We start from the raw sequence: 23,009 nt of genomic DNA, 5'->3' as shown, positions 1-23,009 counted from the left end.
ATTCAGGGTGTTGTAGTTGATTCAGGGTGTGACGTGACATTTGCTCCTGAGACAATTGCTCCGGTCTTATTTTTTCTCCAAATACGTAGATCAAGATTCAGTTACTGACAGATATCGCATATCATTGAAGCATTTGTCATAATTTATTATTTCAAAATCTTTTTTTTTTTAAATTAAATTGCATAGCTCCATGATCGACACAAAATCAAACACTCCTGGAGCATACAGATCATGCAGTTCAGATTTTCAAGCAATGTGTTGGAAACAAAGTCTGTTAGATTATGCCTTTAAGGCAAGTGACTTTTATCATCATTTTGTAAAGGGCTATACATGTATGGATTAATTATAGTCTTGATAGGATATAAACTTATTGCAACCTGCAGTGATCATTGATTCTCTGTGGAGGTGTACATTGCATACCGGTACTCTATTCATATGATATGTAGGGCCTATAGTACAAAATTTCCAACCCAGTAATGGGATGCATTTTATAAATGAAGTTCTTTTGTCAGTTAAGCCTGCCTGCCTCAGTTTTCGTTGTGTTTTATTTTTTACAGACAATAGATTAACTGTTAACTGACTTCCTGATGTTGATATGAAATTGTCATATGATTGGCAGTGTTTTACACTACCAGTTCTCTGTAGAAATGTCTGTGATCCTACCAGACTGTGTCTGCTGTATTATACTAGATAGAGAGGGAAAAAGGGTCAGGGATTATTTTGTTGAGATGAGCAAGATGCATAATAGTAGTTGGGTCAATGACTGCGATCTCTGGGGGTATGGTTGTATCCTCCTTCGTCGCTTCAAAATTTAAAGCCGGCATTTCCTCCAAGCTCCTTTATGCGGCTTTTACCTTGGATTGAGGTGGAGAATGGGGTCATGAGCAGCCCTGCATCCTTGAGTGCATACAGCAGTTCCTCCTCCTGAATCAAATTTAGAGCTTAGAGAGTGCTGCATTGATGAGAGAGATTAACAAGCCACTCGCCGAGCCGGCGTGTGTATTGAGGAGTCAACGGAGTACGGTGATACAACCAGCCTGAATAATTCAATGTGGGATAGACTTTCTCAAGAGATCTAGCACACACACACACACACATGAATATTGGTAATCTAAACACAACTAGCATGTAGAGAAAATAATGAAAACACAAACAAACAAACAAACAACAGCTTTACAGTATGCTTGCATGTAACTGACAGGTGGGGGGGGGTGTGGTGTTGAGAAAGAGTATGCGTGTCAGTATAGAAGTGAGGGAGCATGTTAAAATTGTAATTTTAAACGTTATAGACCCATTCACACAGCCACCAACCGTCGCAATTTTGTGCATCGCGATATGACTTGCAATGCAAAAACCTGGTACCTAATGAATGTTTATGTAATAATTGCACATACTGTATACTGTTAGTGAAATTAAAATCGTGATCCGTCACACTAAGTGCGACAATTCCTAGTCATACTTTTTTCCGAAAAATTATTATTCATGATGCGGAATGTGTGTGAATGGTATGCAGAATTTTACCCTTTTCTTTTCATATCTCATGATACAAGTTACAGGGACAGTTGAATCAAAGTCTGGCCGCACTCTAAGACTCACTCATGCGTAATTTGATCTCGCTCGAACCATTGCAGTAGGGGTCGCCATTCTTTTTTTGCCTGTATATGTGTGAGCCAGTGTGCAAAAAAAAGTGCAATTTGAGTCGCCATTAGAATCACGCTTTTTCAATGTGTGTGAATGGACCTAATGTGGGTGAGTGTACTGTATGTCGTATGTGTCGATCACCTCCAAGGTATTGCAATTCCCTGCTAATTGTAATAATACATGACATGACTGGTTTCTATCATTATCACTGGGTTGATAAATCGACCAGCGAATGCAATAATTTAATCTCAGTTTGATTTATGGTTCGTGCTATGGAGAGTGGTTTAGGATATAATAGGATGTACATGTACACACGTACATGTACCACAGTACATTTTGAATGCTTTGCAGAGAACACCATATATGCAGAATGTTTGCTGTTGTAGTTGAGATCAATTCAAAACAAATGCGGAGGAGAGAGCTCTGTAAAAGTTGGCATGAATGCATTGTTTTCAAAGTCTACTACACAGGAAGAACAGGAAAAATATATAGCTAGCCACGGTGGCTGACAAACATTTGTTTGTTATTTTAATACCCTTTTCTTTAGTAAAGTTATTCAATAATGGAAAGTCAGTGATAGTTTTATGATAGAGAAATGAATTTTACAGATCTACGATAGGGCTCTGTTTTTCCGGGATCCTTGTTCCATTCTATCTTTTATTGTCTGGGTTTAACAGCGGAGCACAGGAAGCTGTCTTACCATTGAGGCTAGTCTGAAGGGATCCCTTTATGCCAGTCAGATGCGGATCCGGGTTTTGACGAAAAAAGAAAAGAAAATATGGAAGTAACACCATATTGTCAGGTTGAAGCGACGAGACTGGCGACTTCCTGATTTGAAATGGCGTTGGCGCCCATGCAGCTGGCTTCGTTATTGAACTACCGAGCAGGTGTTTGTTAGCTTGTACTTCCTTTCACTTTCTTTCTCTCTTCCCCCCCCCCCCCCCCCACCTCCGTGTGATTGTGTTTGTCTATGTGTGTGTTCATATTATAAATTGGGATGATAGCAGGACATATTTTTTCACAATAGAAAAGAATGTGATAAAATTAGCATCCTGCTTTTTTTTATAGTAGTTGAATGGGATCCTGATCTCTCAGGCTCTGCACATATACAAGTCCGGAGCAGCTACAGTGTACACCAGTAGTTGTACACCATGGTCCACATTATGGAATGTAGAGTGTATGGCATTCTCTTTATTTTATTTTTTTTTTAATATTTCTTTTTATATATATACCTGCTTGATGAGCTTATCAAGTTAGTCGGACACAGATGTTTGGTTCTATGTCGTGTCAGTAAATTACAATTTTTCAACAATGGGAAAGGATGTGAAGAGCATCCTGTTTTATAGATAGGAAAAAAAAATCAGATTTAGATCTCCCTGGTGTTTATTTTGTTTTTTTGTATGAGCCAGGAATACATATATATAGTTGCTTGTGTACACCATGGTTGCCGTCATAAAATGTAGAGTGTACCTGTATGCATTATTTATAATTTCTTTCAAATGCTCATCTAACCTGTTGAGGACGGGCTGATATTACTACAACACTAGACACGCATTTGCCATAGACACCTGCCTGAGTATACTCGGGACTTGTCTTCAACGGGTTAAAATGAGCTGAGCTTGTCAAGTCTGTTAGACGCGGATGTTTGGTCCAGCATTATTTCCATTTGTTACACCTTTTTTTTTCTTCTTTCAAAAAATGTGTTACATGATAAAGACATGTACTACATAATTGTAGAATACACAGAGCAGTGCTGGCCCTTCTCTTTTAATAATAGAGCTTTGTGTTCCTGTAAAAGTGGAAATTATCGCGGTGTTGAAATTTTCGCGCATTTCGCGCAAGCAGAGACTAGCACGAAAATAATATCACACGAATATTTTTGCTTGCCATATGTTCCTGTACTTGATGTCTGAATTGATTTCGCGGAATTAAAAACATGCAAAACTCTTCTTACCCGGCCAGCGCGAAAAAAATAAGTCGCGCGAAAATATCCACTTTTAGAGTACTCTACAGTGTACCTGGCCAAAATATTAGTGCTTGGGAATGGGCGAAGAAGAAAGCATGCCAATGTGCATGAAATTCTAGACTGTGTTTCCGCTCTTCGTGTGACGTCTAATGACACTACATTATTTTTAGATTTGTAATGATTGATTGCGGGGCAATGAAATGAGTGCATAATGAGTAATGATACTCTTTCTAAATGCAGATTCATGTACATCGTATGTGTAAAAGTGGCCTTATGCACTCTGCGATGAATAGTAAGTATACACATGATTCACACATTTCTGTCACTTGATACGTGAAGAAGCTATTACAGTGCTCACAATGCATATGTGGCCCAATCTTTTCTATGGAAGTGAAAGCAAACATATGCAATATGATCACACACATCAATGTATGGTAAATGTCTACCCGTTAGATTAATCAAGGTGTGGTTTGTCAAAAGGGAATGATGCATGTAAAGTACCCACGCTTGGTTGTAGAGCCTCTCTCGATGGCTATTGAAGAATTTAGGCTGTATTTTAATATCAACTTCCCATGTTTGACGTTTTAATACTCACTATCCAAACGTGTTTGCAAACGCCTATGGCTGCGTTCACATAGAAGTATTCTATTCAGGTATTCGGTGCTCGTTTTCGAGGGCACGCGAATAGCCTGAATCGAACGATAGGATTTCCTATTAACACGGGTTCACATAAGAGGGCACTATTTGAAAGTACCGAATAGCATAGAATAGTATAGCATAGTGGGAATCGAGCTTGTTAGATTTTCTTCCAGCGTATACCGTCTCTCCTTTATGAAATAATGACAATTTTGGTCTGGATTTGCCCTTTAGCAAAAATAAGCATGCAGACTGACATTCTGATGCAGTTTAGAAATTGTTAATAAGATTTGCTGGGATGATAGGAGGAAGAAATCCTCACTGCATGGGATGGTGAGTTGACGGTGCGGGTGATGGTGTACTGGGTGCCCGAATAGCGAATAGCGAATACCGTATACCGTATACTTCTATGTGAACGCAGCCTTATGGATCACGTTTCTTGAGTTGTTGCATTTATCATCTCTGTCATAAGTCGATTGGGAGACCTTGTTACAGCACAACTCCATTGCGCAGTTTGACTTGAGGAGCGAAGATGCGTAGTTGGCAGTGGTTGGCATTGGCAGGTCCAAGCTATAAACACATTTCAATACGACTTTGCATTTATCAACCACAGAAACGCATTTCTGGCCCAAACATGTTTGCAATTGTGCTTTTTTGGGGGGGCGTGTCAGAAATGCATTTCTAACCCCATATTAAATCAAAGCAGCTTTGAATTGAATTTAATAATCAACTGCCAAAAAACTCCTTGAAAGTTGTTTGGAAACCTTCATTTCACACCAGAAGTGAGTTGATAAACGCACCCTCAAGCTGCGTTCTTCATTTTGGCCGTATTAGCCAGTAGCAATTTGTGAAAGTTTTGTGCCGCAAAAAAATTCATCGGCTCCAGTTTAGTTAAAATGTTTAACATTACAAGTTACGCACTTTCAATTCTCTTTAATGGTATCGGTATGTACTACACCGGTCTAAGAAGTTGATATATTTCTTTCTTTTTTTTTTCTTCAAAGAGAGAGACAGAAAAAAAAATTGAATCATCAGCCTGAGAATAAGGCCAGACATAGTTGAATAGATAGTGTTACGCACTCGGTGCCCTGATTTTCATCAACGGCAGCAGCACAGAAAAGTCTGTAGCAAATGGTTTTTACTGCGCTAGGTTCCCTGGATGAAGTAAGTGTTGTTAAAGCAGAGAATGAAGCAGTCGTCCTCTTGCACTCAGCAGTCTGAAATCCAACCCAGCGGCCAAATTCAATCAATGGAATTGAGGTCTCCTCACTTCCTTCTTCCTCCTTCTCCCTTGTTTTTATTTGTGGAAAGCTTGTATCGATTTGAAATATTGTTTGTCTGTCTGCTCTCTTACTGAAGAAACTGATAGCACTTATCTAAAGTATCGTAACAGCTGTACGGATGTATGATACCTTTATACATGCTGTGTTCGTTTGGTTTGTTTTTAAGAGAAAATGACCAGAATTGGTAGATATAGTGATTCCTTGAAGAAAATGTCAATTTACATCTGATTCAGAGAAGTGAGTTTAGATTTATAATTTTGTGTTGATTTAAATTTTTCACAACTCTATAAGATGTATACGGTGCTTAGCTTATATTTTGCCACATTTTATATTTAATTTTTGTTTAATTTGGGCTCTATTAAGCAGTCATTTCTATTATTCTGATTACAAATTGATTTTGAAATGAAGTTGTAATACAGCCATGTTTAGTTTGTCATTAACAACATGATGTATGCATCCTAATGTTGTTGTAGTAGATACACTGGCTTTTGTATTAATTCTTAGTTTTTTTTCTGCTTTGTTTTTTATTTCTGAATGTCCAGTGTAAACAAAACGGACTAGGACTAAAATAACAATCACTATTAAAAAAGTAACCACAGGGAATACCCATTTGGACTACCTCAAAAAACACTTCACAACCTGCAGAGGTAATGCCATGTTTACCTCAGGCGACTGGAACTCTAAATGGTCACGGCACCATTATAAAGCACAACTCTGGGGTGAGTGTGATGTAAGTCTGAGGTAAAGATCGAGCATTGTGCGAGTCGAACATGACCTCTGGAGGTTGTTCTGGATTCGTGCTAGATGAGGGGCCTCTAATCGGTCTCAGCGTGAACACGGCACACACTTCCAGTGACCTTCGCTGTTTGTGGTGGAGTGCAAATTGTTACATGTATATGTCCGCCTCTCTCTCACGAGGAAAAATGCAGGACCACTCGTTTCCATAGAAACGCATGCCGACCTTGTGCTAGACGACCAGGGAAGTCTAAGGGGGGGGGGGGGGTATTTTGCATCTCCTGCTGAGTTGGCACCCCCCCCCCAAAAAAAAAAAAACTCAAAAAACAAAACAAAACAAAACAAAACAAAACACTTGCTTTAATCTAGCATGTCCTCCAGAGGTCCTCCAGAGGTCCTCCATGGCAAGGGGACTTTAAATGGGGTATAAGAGTGAGAAATTAAAATCACACCTGGCAACATGGTGGTTTAGAGTTGAGGTCAAAGCCCAAGGCTATATGATTTTACAATGGACTAGAAAACGAAAAACAACATGGCAAGCAACTCACTTCTATCTCTTTGCCTATTTGCCTCTCCAGTGACGTCCAGTTTCAGTCGCACCAAGCTCCATCTTCCTTTTTTTTTCTTTTCTTTTTTTTTATTGATTAGTAAATGCAAGATATGCACCTGGAATTTGACCCTTTTAATGTAGCGATCCTGAGTAAAGAGTAATCCTATTAAATAGGATTGATGGTGTCCATGCTTGACAAATTGCACTGGGGTTGCTCCTGAATTATCTGTGTTCGTCCACTTTGAATTGCCGTTGCTATTAGCAGTGCTATTAGCAACATGAACCAAAAGTTGAAATGTTCATTATCATTTTTGTGCCAGGCACTCCAGGTGGCAATGTTTATCCGAGGCCTTCTTTCAGTATAATTTCTGATGCCTGGACTGTGTTTTGACTGCATGAAAATTTATCATGGAATGCAACCTGCAAATTTTGTAAATATTTGCTCCCGTAGTATTTTATCTGTGTGTATCCCTTGGTCTTCAGCAAGTGTTTTGTCTTCTTTTTCTAGATTTATCAGCTTGCGAGGATTAGTCTCTGATATTACTCCTGTATACTGTCCTCTGCCTCACTCTTAAAGGGATGGTATAGTTTTGGTTGAGGTGGGGATTCTGATTTTAATCTTTTGCGAGTGGAAACCACTAAGGAAATATGAAAGAGCATATGTTTCTAAGTGGAATTCAAAGTTTATATGATAGAAATCGCTTTTGAAATGGCTGATACATCCAAAGACAAATTAAAACAAAGGTGGTCCTTATGTAAGGTGGGTCCTGCCTTTTTAATTGCAGTGTAGGACCTCTTTGTTTTTGGATATACTCGGCCATTTCAAAACCAAGGATTTTCATCAAATAGATATATCTAATTCCTTTTTTAAATTGTATGCTTTTTCATATTTCATAAGAATTTCTTTTGTTATCTCTCACAAAAGTTAGAAACCTGAAGCGCCATCTCAACCAAAACTATACTATCCCTTTAATCAAGGCTCTTGAATTGAATAAGACCTTTAATACAGCACCCTACATAGTCCCACACATTGAATATGAAGTTTGGTCAAGCACTGTAATTTGGCAATGATTCATATGCAGAATGTTGTGCACATGTGATCAGTGAATGACATGTATTGTGTCCTGATTTTTTCCCCACTTTTTTTATGATGGCCAGGTATTACCTCATTCACTGCGATGATATCATGTCTATTTGCAATGTCAGAACAAAGTTTCAAGCACGCAAACAGACTGATGTGTTATGACGCTTTGATGATGCAAATGCAGGATTAGCGCTGAACCTTTGATCCTTCAAGGATTGTATTTTTTGTTTAGCTCCTGTTAAAAGGGAACTTTGCTCCTATCATAATGAGTGCTCTTTCACTTTGTGGAATGACAAGATGATTAATTAGATGCTTATATTTTTAATGCCTTCTTTCTCTTTCTCTTTTAAAGGGATCGTGTAGTTTTGGTTGAGACCTAATTTCAGGTTTCTAACATTTTTTGGTGAGATAATGAGAAACTTCTTATGAAATATGAAAGAGCATGTAATTCTATGAGGAATTCAACATGTATTTGATGAAAATTGGTTTTGAAATGGCTGAGATATCCAAAAAAAGAGCGATTCTAATAAAGTGTGGGACCCACACTTTATTACGATCGCTTTGTTTTACTTTGTCATTCCAAACCCGATTTTCATCAAATAAACTTGGAATTCCTCTTAAAATGGTATGCTCTGTACTATATCATAAGTGTTTTCTTGGTATCTCGCAAAAAGTTAAAAGCCCAATTCTCATCTCCACCAATACTGTACCATCCTTTTAAGATATTGCATCATAAAATTTCTCTTCCCACTTATTTTTTTAAATTCTTTTCCCCCTCCAAAAGAGGTTCTGATGAATCAGCATCATGTGCCAGGTCATGAAACTTAATCAAACGTTAGATCTGATTAATTGATGACATCAGTATTATTCATGCATGTCTCCTACCTTTGATACCAGCCCTGAGGTGAATCTGTAGGTGTAGGGAGTGTGTACACTGTTTCATGCACTTGTATGGGTATGTGGTGCATTCTGGTTATTAAAAAGAAAAAGGGAAATAGTGAAGACACCAATACATCAGCTAGTCAGATGAAGGTAGCTAATATTTCAAAATAGTATACTCCTTTTAGGGTGACTTGAAGTCAGGAGAGGGTCCCAGTAGGATGAATGGTTTTCTGTGAAAATATCATCCAGAATTCCTAAACAATGTAGTTGATGCAAGGCTTGTAAAGCATACACTGGTCAGAGAGTGTTTTTGATGAGTGGCACAACCTTCAGTTTGTCTGTTTGATACCCAGACTATGATTGCACTGAGCTTTTTTTTTCTTATTCTTGCGTGCATGTGCATGTTTGTGTGTGTTTTGTATTATGATTGTTATACTGATTGCCATTTGTGTGTGTGTTTGTGTATGTGTGTGTGTTTTCTTTATTTTTATGAACACTTTCCCTTTCCACCTTGCCTTCAAAGCTGTTGGGTTTGAACTTATTTCATTTTTCTCCATGATGGCTGTGCTTTGGAGATTGATATTTCAGACCAAGTTAAGCTAATCAAAATTCAGAGCTCAAACTTAAAAGACAATTTGTAGCACATTTGAAATACAAAAAGCTGTAACAATCTATCTTCATAAAACTTGTATCCTACTCCTCTGCTCCCATTTCTTTCCCTCCCTTTTTCTCTTCCTTTTTCCATTCCTGCTCTTCATCTTTCCTCTTCCCTTCTCGCCCCCAAGTTTTCCTCTTTCCTCCATTTCTCCTTTCTCCTCTTTGGGTTTTCTTCTTTCTCTCAATCCCATTCCTCCCCTCTTTTCTTTTCCAACTTTATGTCTTCCATTATTATTATTTGTCCTCTTTTTCCTTCCATCCATCCTGTCTTCTCTCCTCCCTTTCCTTCTTCTTTTCCCTTTTTTTCATTTCCATCCCCATTCATCACCTCTTCCAGTGAAGTCAGAGCAAAGAGCATGTGGCCCCCAAGTGAATTTTTTCAGATCGGGCAAGTGTTGGCTAGCTCCTCCGTCTGATCAACCCATCGTGGGCTCGTTGAATTCTCCGTGAAAAGTGGGACAGCCTTAAGAGAAATATCTGAGAATTGCAGAAGATCGCCGAGATACGAGCCCGAATGCAAAGGTCAGCAAGGGCATTGTTTTAAATCTCCAGAGAATGGGGAGCAGTGCGTGTATACCGCATCACATCACAACGAGGATGCCACCGCTTTTCATTCGAATGACGAGCCTCCAGCTGAAATTATGTCCGTACCTCCAGTCAAATGCTTTTTAAACCCTATGCCAAAATGAATGAGTGGGACTAAGCAGTTTAAGATTTAGAGGGATGGTATAGTATTGGTTGAGGTGAAGATTCAGCTTATAACTTTACTACATCGTAGATACTTAGAAACCACTTAGTGAAATGTTAAAGAGCATACAATTCTAAGAGGAATTCAAAGTTTATTTTGTGAAAAATTGGTTTTGAAATGGCGGAGATATCCAAAAACAAAGCAAAACAAAGCGATCCTAAGAAAAGATGGGTCCCACCTTTTTATTAGGATCTCTTTATTTAGGATATCTCAAATCAGATTTTACATCCTAATCTCTTCACAACTTTGAGTTAGTCTGCGCACAGACAAACCAATGCCAATGAAAACATTTAAACCTCCCTCGGCAGAGATTAAAAGGGGAATTCACATCTTATGTAGATGCTGGTTGATACTGCATACATTACATTTATGGAGATGCTGTTATTTTTACAAATTTTACAAGCGAACTGATTATCTGTGAAATTACAAATTGGCAAAAAATATGCCAACACCAATGCATTCTGTGTAGATGTCTCCATGTTGAGAAATCATGTTTTCTCATCATACCTTTTGGCATTGAATTGAATTGATATACTGAAACTAGCTGCACAGAGACTGAAATCATTCAGTTTACAATACCTAGCAATTAAATGGACTATTTTCAATTTACAAAATGTGCATTGTGTGAAATTATACTGTACAAGTGGAAAAAAAAATCAGATTTTACATATTTTTTTTTTTCTACAACAGTGGATTATTGCTTTATGAATAGGACAATGTTGGTATGAGCACACACACACAAAGAAAAAAATTGCAAAGAAAAAAAAAAGGAAACAGTATCCTCAAGGAATCCATGGGTTTTTTTTTCAAACTGTACGGTAAAAATGTGGAGAGTCTACGATGGAATTAATGGCATTGATGGTAGCCATGAAACATGCAAAATATATAATAGCATCTTTCATCTTCTTGTTCCTTATTCTGTCACTGTGGTTCACAATTGTGAAATCAATCACTGGTGAAATTGGCTTTATACACATGAACTTGTGACATATAATTTGTAAAAATATGGCGTATGCAGTAAATCACATGGTTTGTTTTGATAGTTAGGTTAGTTTTGTGCCAGTTAGGTATGTCCGTAAAAAGACTTTGTAGATTTATTGTAGCTGTACTATGGTATGTGTCCTGCACAGCTTTCTGTAAACATGGACAGGTTTATGCACTAAATATGGTACATGTATCTGCCCAAACAGAGCCTGGAACTCTAACTATGTCTAAAGATTTAAGAAACCATGGCATGTACCATAATTATGGAACAACAGTGGCGGATCCAGGCAGGGGTGCACCGAGTGTGCGCCCCCCTTTATTTTTTGTTAAAACAAAAGAAATGAAAGGAAAAAATGGAAGGGGGGGGCACCCCTTCACAGAATTCCTGGATTTGCCCCTGAACAACCATTCATATGAATATGTGAACTTTTATGCCATTAATTATTGAGTTTGGCCTAATTCAGTGAACCATCACTTGCTAATCATTTCAAGCATGAGACTATTTCAACATATGCATTTTGACATCTCTCAAAAATGCTGCCTCTACAGATACAGATAGAAGAAAATTAAAGAGATATGTTGTATGAAAGCAGCTTGAGAAGTAGAATTTATCAATTTTCATCTGTGACCATGGAATGACTGTTGTGACTGAAGTTTATATCAAGGTTGATATTTTCATGTGAGTAATTTTTCTTGCTCTGCCATGTAAGATTACTTTCGCATGTTTATAATTCCACGAAATCAAGACATCAACTGCGGGAACATCTGGCACTAGTTTCTGGTTGCGCAAAATGCACAAAAAATTGAACACCACAAAACATTTCCACTTGTACAGTAACACTGTGAACCATTGTTCTATACCTCGGGACTAGCTACAATGTAGCTCCCAACTGTTATCAAGCCATATCCCTCATTCTTTCTCTCTTTCTTTCTTTTTAATTCTCAAAAGAGATTGGCAAATGTGGGCCAAACTACTAAAGATCTTTATACTGCCACTTCATTGTAGCATAGATAGTACCTACAGTACAGTTTCCGTCTTTATGGCGAGGCATTTTGCCCATAAAATATTGCATCAACCGGGCAAGTGTGATAAAGAGTGCATGTTTAGTCAGTAGAGTTTAGAGCTATAAATTATACTGGCAGGAAGTTTTCTGCGAGAAACCGGTCCCAGTATTCGCTCATATGACCCTGATCCGTGATACTGTAGCAAAGGACGGGTTTTTCTCTCATATATGTTGGAAAAATTACATCTAATTCAACTTGCAGTAAAAGGATGCTGAGTTGACATTGAGGTCCATTTTCTGGATGAAGCAATTAATAGCTGATTTCTTAATTGATTCCTCGATTACCATGTAATGTACATTTTGTTACAGTATATTGTGTCTGCATGTGTGTGTTTCTGCTTTTTTTTTCTCTTTTTTTTATGTTCCGGAATTTGTTGTACAAACTGGTCTTAGGCAATATACAACTGGAAGAGACCGAATGTGGGTTGTTATTCAAGTGTTACGAGGACAGGAGATAAATTTTGTGGATTTATATGTAGTGACACTGCGTGCTATCCATTTAGAGTTTAAAAGAAATCTTGCAAGCCTCTTGTCGGGGAGCCTAGTAACAGACTGTGTGTATGGCGGGCATAGATGTCCGCTCCATGTTCTGAAGTTGCAAGTTTTTTACGAGCGCTCATTCACTTTGGAATGACAGCGTGCAGCGGAGTCTTTTTTTTTTCTCCCCGGGTATTTTGTTTCTCCAGCGCGTCTCATGATTTATGATTGCGGCAGGCAGCGCGTCGCTATGGCGAATCGCTCGCTAAGTATCGGGAGGAGGGGTAAGGCAGTCGAGGCCCGTCAAGCGTAGCATCAGATGAAGCTGTGTTCCTTTTTTTTTTTTTTTGCGCCGAGCCCAGTGCGATATTGGCGGAATGAGTCTAACAGACGCTGAAGGCTTGGCACTTCGATATATGAACGAGACAGACCTGACAGTGTTAGGAGCATTTCCAGTGTCGTATTACTGCTCGCTTTGCTGAGAGACATAAACTTCACAATTCATTTCTGTGATTGCGTGAACCAGCGTACAAAGTTTTCCTTAAGTTTTAACTCCATGTTGTTTCACATTATGTGTGTTTGTGTTTGTGTGTGTGTGTGTGTGTGTGTGTGTATGTGTGTGTGTGTGTGTGTGTGTGTGTGTGTGTATGTGTGTGTATATGTGCATGTTTGCTCTCTTTCCACCCCCCCCCTTCTCTGGAAAGAATGATCAATGTAAAGAGGGGTAATATGTGTAGAAATGTAGAATATGTGCAGTATACTTCATGAGCATGGGGTGATGTATCGTGGTGAAAGTGATGCCCGATGTTGTGTGATGAGCGAGAGAGGGGGAGAGAGTGAGTGAGAGCCAATATTCTCATCTCCTTGGTTAATGATGGTAGTCATTATCTGTCTGGTGCGAATATATACCACATGACACACACACACACACACACACACACACACACACACATGCACTTCACATACCCTGCTGTATATCATTGATGTTCAATGTGCTGCGATGTGGAGCTGTGGAGAAAATCCTGTTAAATGTGTGCCCCGCCTGTTAATGCTCCACTTCATTTGGGGTGTCATTTTAGATCCTGTGAATGAGGGTGAGGTTGAGTGTGTGTTTTGTTGGTTGTTTTTTTTTTTAAGAGATGACAGTACAAGAGATGGGTTGTTTGTTATTTTCTGTGTGTGCAATCACTTTGGAATGGATCTGTCTTCTCAATGAACTATGTGAATGTATCACACAAACATACTCGGTGCATATTGCATATCAATGAGAAAGAGAAAAGTTGAGTAGAAAATTGTTTTTAACGGTACTTGGTAAATTGTATTATAAATGGATATCATATGGACATCAAAACTGTATCTCAAAGCATGCATATTTGTCTGCTTTGAGTGTGAAACAACATCACTATACATAGTGCATGAAGGTACTTGTAGACCGTGGTATAAGGTACACTGTGGTTTGCGTTCAAACTGCAAACTGACCAGGCATTGAGGGCAGGTATCTGCCAACTGTGACATAGTCCTATGGTTCCGGCTGCTCTGTTGTTTCAAGGAAACTTCAAGAATGAATTATGACTTCCTCTCCAGTGAAGAATCTGTTGATGCGTAACGTTGCAACCAATCCTGAGGTTTCCTTGAATTCCTGAAGAAGACGATTTGTGTGCAAAACACTCATCAGTAATATAAAAAAGGTCGAAAAAATGTTTACAGCCCCAAGTCCTTGCCAGTGAGCATGAAGGTGGCTCAGTAGAGAAGGCCAGTGTTGGTGACCTTGGTTCCAGGCTTTTGACTCCTTCCTCTTTCCAAACACACGTGCACACACACACTTTAGTTGTACATTATTGCAGTATGATCTCGAGTGGTATACACTATTAATGTCTATGAGGATTGTGATTACTGTAAAGGTGGACATTTTTGCACATTTTGTGCAACAAGAAGTTAGCACGAAAATAAAAGCATGTGAAAATATTTGCATGCTACCATATATTCCAGTAGCTATTGTCCTATGTTTGCGGAATTAGAATCATGCGAAATTCATCTTACCTGGCGGAGCGCGAAAAATTACTAGTGCGAAAATATCCACTTTTACAGTACTTTAAAACGCTTGAAACATCATGTTAGATTGTATTATGATATGATATAATGACGATTGCTTTCATTTCTCTTTTTCTCTCCCTTTTCCATTCATTATCCCTCCTTTCTTTTTCACATCTTCTTGGTTTCCTTTCTTAACTTTTTCTCTTTTATAAATCTTTTCCCCATCTCTCTCTCTCACCCTCTTCTAAACTTCTATTATCTCTTTTATTCTTTCTCTCTGCATATTTTTCTCTTTATGCCTCTCTCCCATCCTTCCCCCTCTTCCTTTCCCTATCTTATATTCTCTTTGTCTTTCCAACATTCTGTCTGTCTGTCTGACTGTCTGTCCGTCCATCTGTCCATCTGTCTCTTTCTTCTCTCACCATAGATTCAGGCTCCACGGGATCTAAGGATGGTGGCAGCAAGCGGAAGAGCTTCTTCAGCCAGCCCCATGGCACCTTGGAATATCGGGTGAGGAACATGAAGTCATCCTCTGTTGTACACCACTGAAAGAGAATGTAGCTACCTAATTGGTCGATTGCCCATCACATGACATTCAGTTATATCACACACTGTCTCTGTCAGCCGTGCAATTTTTTGTGCGAGCAAAAATGGATAGCGCATGGCTGACGTCACCCATTTCCATTGACTCCCGTGTTAATCTCACTATTGACTCGAAGTTTTTGTTCCATTGCACGGCTGTGATGTCACAATAAACAAACATTTGCCGCACACACTCAACATTTACAAGTGCTCTTTATACAAGCGCATATTTTGTCGCTCAGTTTTGTAAACAATATAAATTCAACCGATCTGTTTCACATTTATGTATGTGTACACCTGAAAATTTTTGTGCAGTACTTTACATAGACCGGTGTGATCTACTGGATATACAGTGTACATTGTAATTGCAACCTCTTTTAAAGTGAATGCAAAATATAGTCAAATGCAAAACTTTGTCGCACAGAAGCTCCTTGCATATTCATGTACCATACAGTCATGATGCTGACTCCATTATGACTTTATTTTCACTTTCTTTTAAAGTTAAATAGCAGTTGTAGTATGGGTTAATTCTATAACTCTGGAAAATGTGGGCAGTGTGGGCAGCTACTTGTATGCTATTAAAAACCATTTCCTTCCTGTCACTATCAATCATGGATGTTGTGATTGTAGGAAACAGTCACTAAAAAAAAAAATTATTTCATCTTCTCTTACTGTCACATACATAGAGGCAGGCATCATACATTTTCAAAGATGACTTTATATAAAATATCCTTTGTATTAACCCATTGAAGACTAGTCTTGAGTATACTCTGGCAAGTGTCTGTGGGAAACAGGTAGCAAAATCAGCTCGTCCTCAGTGGGTTAAAGGGATGGCATAGATGAGAATTCAGCTTTTAACCCATTGAGGATGGACTGATTTTGCTACAGCACGCATTTCCCATAGACCCCTAACCCAGTATACTCAGGACTTGTCCTTTAATAACGAGTTAACTTTTTGCGATATACTGACAAACAACTTTATGAAATGTTGAAAAGCATACAATTCTGTTAAAGAGACATTCAAAGTTCATTTGGCAAAAATTGGTTTTGAAATGGCTGAGACATCCAAAAACAAAGTAAAACAAAGCAATCCTAATAAAAGGTAGGTCCCATCTTTTCTTAGGATTGCTTTGTTTTGATTATCTCAACTATTTCAAAGCCAATTTTCATCTAGTAAACTTTGGATTCCTCTTAGAATGATGTGCTCTTTCTAATTTCATTTCTCATTATCTCAATCAACAACAACAACAACCAACAAAAATCATCAGAAAAAACATTGGAAACCTAAAGCCCAATCTCAACCGAAACTGTACCATCCCTTTAAGGTATCTAAAAAGGCAAAACAAAAAAATAACAACAGAGGAAGAAGACTGGTGTAGTATGCCTTTTTAGAAATTGGATCCTTGCTAATTAATTAATTAGCGGTGTGGCATGCAGGGGACATCGCTGATCAATAGCCTCTCGGGAACCCTAGGCATCCAGGGTACCCCGTGGTACAGCGCACGGATCAATTAATTGCTGCCGTTGTTTTATGTGAATTGTGTTTCTTGTCTTGTTTTTTCTGGAAGGGGGAAGGCATACAAAATTACCTTGATATATTCTCCATTGTATTGTAGCTGTGAGAGAGTTGATACTAGGAATGTCTAGCCTTGTAGTTACAAAAGTGACTGTTGTAGGGATAATACTGATAATAGTGATGATAAAAGTAATTATCATAATGACTCCTTATAATGATGATTATTGTAATAAAAAGTAATGAAGAAAAAGTAATGGAGGAGGAAGAAAGAGATGCATTTAATAGAAAAACAATAAATTAAACATGAAAACAGCCAAACAAAAGCTGCTCTTGAGGGTTTGTTGATAAGAATGACTCTGTCCCCCCCCCCCCCCATCCCCCATCTTGCCACCCCCCATCTTGCCACATATAACAATGAACAGTGTGAATATTGGGAAGGGGGAGAATGCTGGAGGGAACTATTTATGATTATGTACAGAGTGATGGAATCATTTCTTCTTATTTAGCATAAACAACATGGACAGCCTTATACCGGCATACAAGATAAGGAACAAAAATAAACAGTCATAGGGCTCTTACCAGGGTCATGTTGAACTCGATGAAATTATTTTCCTCTCTGAAGATGAGCATTATGGGTTGAGGGAAAACAACCTGAACAAAAACAAAAAAGAAAGAAATCTGCCTGAGGGTGCTCCATAGGGTTTTGTTTATAGTGATGAGATTATGTCCCTCGTGCAGCATATAAACAATAAGGGAATATTTTCTTGACTGCTTTGCATTGTACTGCCCTGTGCAATAGACTGAGGCAGTGCATCCACAGTAGGGAAGAGAATTGCAGCAAAGAGGAGCAGCAAAGATGCTCACAGCATTACTCTTTTTGCTGCTTCCAGTACCCACAAGTGAGAGTTTTGTGTTTAATATTCGATCCTACCCTATAATAGGAGTATGGAATCACGTCGAAAAGTGAAGTCACTATTTAATGACTTGGTGCCATGTGTATTTGGGGTGCTAATCAATATCGTATCCTATCGCTTCTACCCTCTCACAAGGGATGAACTTCAGCTGCACTTTGTATTATTATTGTAGATTGTGTCATCAAAAGTGTAACAGTAATGGCAGTGACGGTGGTTTCAAAAAGTCAACGCTCTGTTAAATGATTTACAGAGTAGTTCCATTGAAATGATGAAAATTCTTTGAGGGCGGTTGTGATTACATCAGCACTTGCTGGACATTGCTTGGCGATGCACGGAGAAAAGGCACGGTTGAGCAATCACAAGTAGCCACGTTTATGGTGTTCCAGTCATATACAGATGAGTATTAGATAATTACATAATGCATTGCAACGAACATTTGATGTTTTGATTCATATTTCTTTTTAGCGAGTACATGCGGTTTTATACAAGTTCCTTTATATGGTGTCTGTGTCATGTCAATGTGGTGCATTCTGATGTTTTGGAGAAGAAAAAGAAAATGTATACAGCCTTACATCTAGGCTACCAAAATAAACTGTGCAATGTAACGAAGCCTGCTCAATGTAACGAGCCGGGCTGATCAGAGTTTGCCATCAGCATGCACCAGAACTTATTTGTCCCAACCGTATAACAGCAGACACATAGCGCGCATAACAATGATAGTAAAAAGTTATAATTTTTATTGATTTATTATATGTAAAATAATTATATTATAAAGATAAAGGCGTAAATATTCATATTTGAATGACGCGCCTCAAATACAAAAACAACAAACAACAACAAACAACAGCACTAGATATTGCAGAGCAGTGCATGCACCAGGAAGGCTGTGCTAAGTATGTGCGACCACTTTGCTGTATCGCCTTACCACCATCTATTAGGTCCCGTTGACGGAGAGATTCTCGTGTCATTAAGGCTGCGGCGGTGCTGCGATGCGTCCCTCCGCTAATTGGATTTTATCCATCGTCGAACCGTGCGAAAAAGGGAAGACCAGGCCCGGGCGTGAAGGGCAGAGATTGGAAAGCGAGCCGCAGATGGAAACTTTACTGTCCCAGTGAAACAAAGAAGACAAACCTGATCCGATACAGAAACACATACACTGTCCCACTCGTGCAGACTTCTCTGGTCTGTTTATATTGACCAAAATGATAGGCAAAACTGTGTTGACATGTCCATCCTTGACATCCTCTATGCATATTTATTTATATCTCCTTTCTTTTTGCCTACGTGTATCTCTGTCTTTTTGTCTTCCTTTTCTCCATTTCCTTCCTTCTGTCCATCCCTTTCCTTCTCTCTCTCCGTCTCGCTCTCTTTGTCCCTTCATCACTCTCTGTCTATTTTAAAGAAGGCGTCATATTAGCTACATTTTGTCATCTGGTTAGGAGAAGTGGTGATATGCTTACTTGCAATTTTTAAAGGCTCAGTTTTAGTGTGTTTGCCCGAGCGAGTGGACGGGGTATCCAAGCATCACTGGCAACCGATTCAGAAGGCACAAGGCATATTGAAAGCGGTAGTCGAGCGATACCAATGGGGACATTACACACTCTGCAATGTGGTGATCAGATGGCACTTTCTCTTTCAGATTCTCTTCATATATTAAATATATATCGCTGTTTGGGTGACAAAACCTCCTATATTGTATTTCAGATATGTCAAATGTTCAGGGTAGTGAAAAAACATGGCAGCCAAAGCACTATAACAAATGGGATTGCCTTAAGATTCCTTTGACATGCTGTGGTGGGTTTGTTTTCGGGGTAAGACAGCTAGGATGTGGACAGCACATCACTTGAGTTATTATCTGACTATGAATCCTAAAATGTGATTTTCACCAAAACTTGAGATACAACCTTTTGTCACTGTATTGACAATGTACGACTTTCCTCAAGTAACATTGACGCTGTTGCTGCAATACCATACCACAAGCATGAGGACATTCCCATTTTCAACTCTGAAGAGGAATCATGTAAAGCCTTCCCCTTCTTCTACAAAAAAAAAAAAAACAGAATGTTCTTCGTCTCGGTCGCCCACTCTACTCCTCAAGATGTCCAGGCATTTTGGCGTCACATGACTAAAAGATGTCTTCGTTAAACATGTCTGATAATTCAGTGCCTGTGAGAAATTGTTGCTGTTTTTCAGTGACTGTAGACTGTGGTAGTTTCAAGCCCCTTGGATACTACGTAGTGATGGGCCACCCAAACATATCTTGTGTTATAACCCTTTTCTTGGGGATTCTGTTAGAATTGACGAGAAAAAACAAAATGGTGAAGACAGATATTACATTAGCTGGGCCTAGGGCAATTTCCCCATGGCAATTACCCCGAACCCTTCCCCTGACCCTATCCCTAATCCTAATCCTGGACCTAATCCTAACCCTTACCCAAACTCTAACCCCAAACCCTAACCCCAAACCTAACCCTAACCCTAATATTTACTCTAACCTTATCACTAATGGGGGGGGGGGGGGGGGGGGGATTGCCCGATACACATTAGCTGTATGCATGCATACCAATAGTTTTAAAGTTACATTTGCCGGGCTGTCTGTATTTCATTAGCAGTTCTTGCAGACAGCTGTGTGCCTGATGTGTAAATGTTGATTTTCAAGCTATTTGGTCCATGTATGATTGGTTTTCTTGTGAGCCTACCATAAAAACCAAAGCATTTATACGCTGTATAGTACTTCACCTATTACTTTGACTTAACAGTGCATTACAGTTCTTTAGTCTAACCAAGGAGGTTCGAGAAATGGCGTCACAACAGTCTTATTCGCTTTGATCCCATGCTCGAAGCCGCCACTCAAAAATATTTGAAGTATGTGTCAAACTGGATCTGCCACTCAGAGGTGAAGACAATTGACTCGTGTCTCATTGCTTAATCACCAGCCACTTTCCAAGGAAGATATGTCTTTGTGATGGTAATTACTTTTCGCTATCCCTACTTACAAACGATGGGCGGTAGACAATGGTAAAGGCACGGGGGTGCGCGAATAGAAATTGCTCAAATATTGCTGAAATAGATATCAAAATTACTCGACTGTACGTGTCTGCACGCTGATCTGACATATTAATTTATAAAGAACTATACTTGAAGATGATACCATGTTCGTTTCAATTGGCGGAAATAAGGAGAAAAGTGATAAAACCGGCTTTCCATGAGGGTAAAATTTCAAACACTTTCACAAAATACAGCTCAGATTTACACTTTTGCACATATTTTCGAACGGAATTGACTTTTGTTTTATATGCTTTATCATTAGGTGAAATTTCATTGCATTTGATGTATAAATGAGCAGCATATACCCGATATTATGTTAGCGTTAAAAATGAATCTTCAGATTGCTCAGAAAGATGGCGGCTTCAAGCATCAAACACCAAAGGCACAAATGCACCTGTGGAATTCTTTTGTCCATCCACAGAAAACTGACAGCTGATTGAATAATTATAGTCAGTTGTAACTCCTTCTCTCGAACCTCCTTGGTCTAACGTATAATGCTGAACATATGAAAGACTCTGAGCTGCAGCAGACAATACAGTGTGCCTTGTGGTTAGTCCCACACACTATGATTTTACGATTGATTGCATTGGCAGTGTGATGGTTTTCTCTCTGAACGAGGAGACATTATCGCGCCTTTTTACCCATGGCTCTTGGTGGGACAGCACTGCAAACGTTAATCGGTGGCATACGATGCGTACAACTGAGAAGGTAATGACAGTGATGCAAGATGCGCTGAAAATTGTATTTAGCCTGCCTGGGCCGCTTATGAATACATGGCAGCCTGCGATGCCGGTCACACGGCAACAGCGTGGGATCACGATACATGGCATTATTTACTTTTATTACTGAAGGCACACACTGCTATTGATGACGGAGTTCATGTGTAATTCAACAGAGAACTCTAATCAGCACTCAATTCCAACAGTCACCAGCTGCAGAGAGGGAAGAGACAGACAGGCAGACACACATGCACACACACACACACACACACACACACACACACACACACACACACATGCACTAAGTATATGATATAAAGTGTTATGAGTATCCTTTAGTACATTCTTATTTGGTATTCACAAAGACAGACATTTGATTTTCACTGGTAAACATACAATAGACAATGAAAAATAAATTATCGGTACTGAAATACACTCCTGTGGATACAAACTTACACAATTAAAGGTACAAGTGTATATATAGGCCCTACTGTATATGTGTACATACATGTAATACACACATACTGTACATGCCTGGATATGATTTACACTATCATCATTGCTATTTGATGTTTGCATACATACCTATGCTTTTTACATCTTTATAATTGTCTGTGCCAAAGTGGGAACACATACACACAATAATTTATATAAAACATACATCTGTTTTTTCATGTATTTAAACGACCATTGGAGACTCTTTGAAATGAGAAAAGATTTGCATTTTGATTATCTAAAAAAATCAAAACATGAAGAGAAGAAAAGTGTAGAGAAGGTGTTTATGTATTGTTTGAAAAAAAATGTAGTTTTTAATATCAATCTCAATGCTGAACTTTGACCTTGGACCTTTGACCTCTCCTCAGGTGATGGCCCGAGACACCCTGGACAGCATCGCGCTCTCCTTCGACTCCTCACCATCACAACTCATGCGACTGAACCATCTCACCAGCAGAATGATTTTTCCTGGACAGGTGATTTCTTTATCCTGTGATGTGAATGCTTTTTAATAGTTGATTTCATGTGATCTTTTACATGTGTGTTATAAGTAGTGAAACGTACTGGTTCTCCATAGTGATGGAAAAGTTGTTGTGGATTCAGAGTGCAGCTGGCATGTTCAAAATTACTTCTTGGTCTGAAATTCAGTTCATTCTGTTTGACACCTTCAATCACTACATTGTAAAGAACAATATCAGAGACAGTAGGATATTCATTCATTCATTCATTCACTCATATGTCCATGCATAAATCATTCATTCATTCATTCATTCATTCCTACATTTATTCATTCATCCATTCAGTTATTCAATCTAATTCATTCATTCATCCATTCATTCATTCATTCATTCATTCATTCATTCATTCATTCATTCATTCATCCATCCATCCATCCATCCATCCATCCATCCATCCATTCATCCATCCATCCATCCATCCATCCATCCATTCAGCCATCCATCCATCCATCTATCTATCCATCTATCTATCCATC

At 38.9% G+C, this 23,009-nt stretch overlaps 1 protein-coding gene across 1 annotated transcript in view; it reads left to right on the top strand.

The window, feature by feature from the left end:
* Positions 1 to 23,009, top strand: part of LOC139736337 (oxidation resistance protein 1-like) — a 111,761-nt gene that overhangs the window by 32,981 nt on the left and 55,771 nt on the right. The window contains exons 3-4 of the mRNA XM_071647093.1: positions 15,169 to 15,251; positions 22,384 to 22,491. Coding sequence (XP_071503194.1) covers positions 15,169 to 15,251; positions 22,384 to 22,491 — 191 coding nt within the window. The remainder of the gene's footprint in view (positions 1 to 15,168; positions 15,252 to 22,383; positions 22,492 to 23,009) is intronic.

The sequence above is a fragment of the Diadema antillarum genome, unplaced genomic scaffold (genome assembly GCF_040938485.1).
Source record: "Diadema antillarum isolate AM-2024a unplaced genomic scaffold, OU_Dant_1.0 seq00000637_RagTag, whole genome shotgun sequence".
Lineage (NCBI taxonomy): Eukaryota > Metazoa > Echinodermata > Echinoidea > Diadematoida > Diadematidae > Diadema > Diadema antillarum.
Note: the sequence above shows the minus strand (reverse complement) of the source record. Positions and strands in the feature narration are given on the sequence as shown.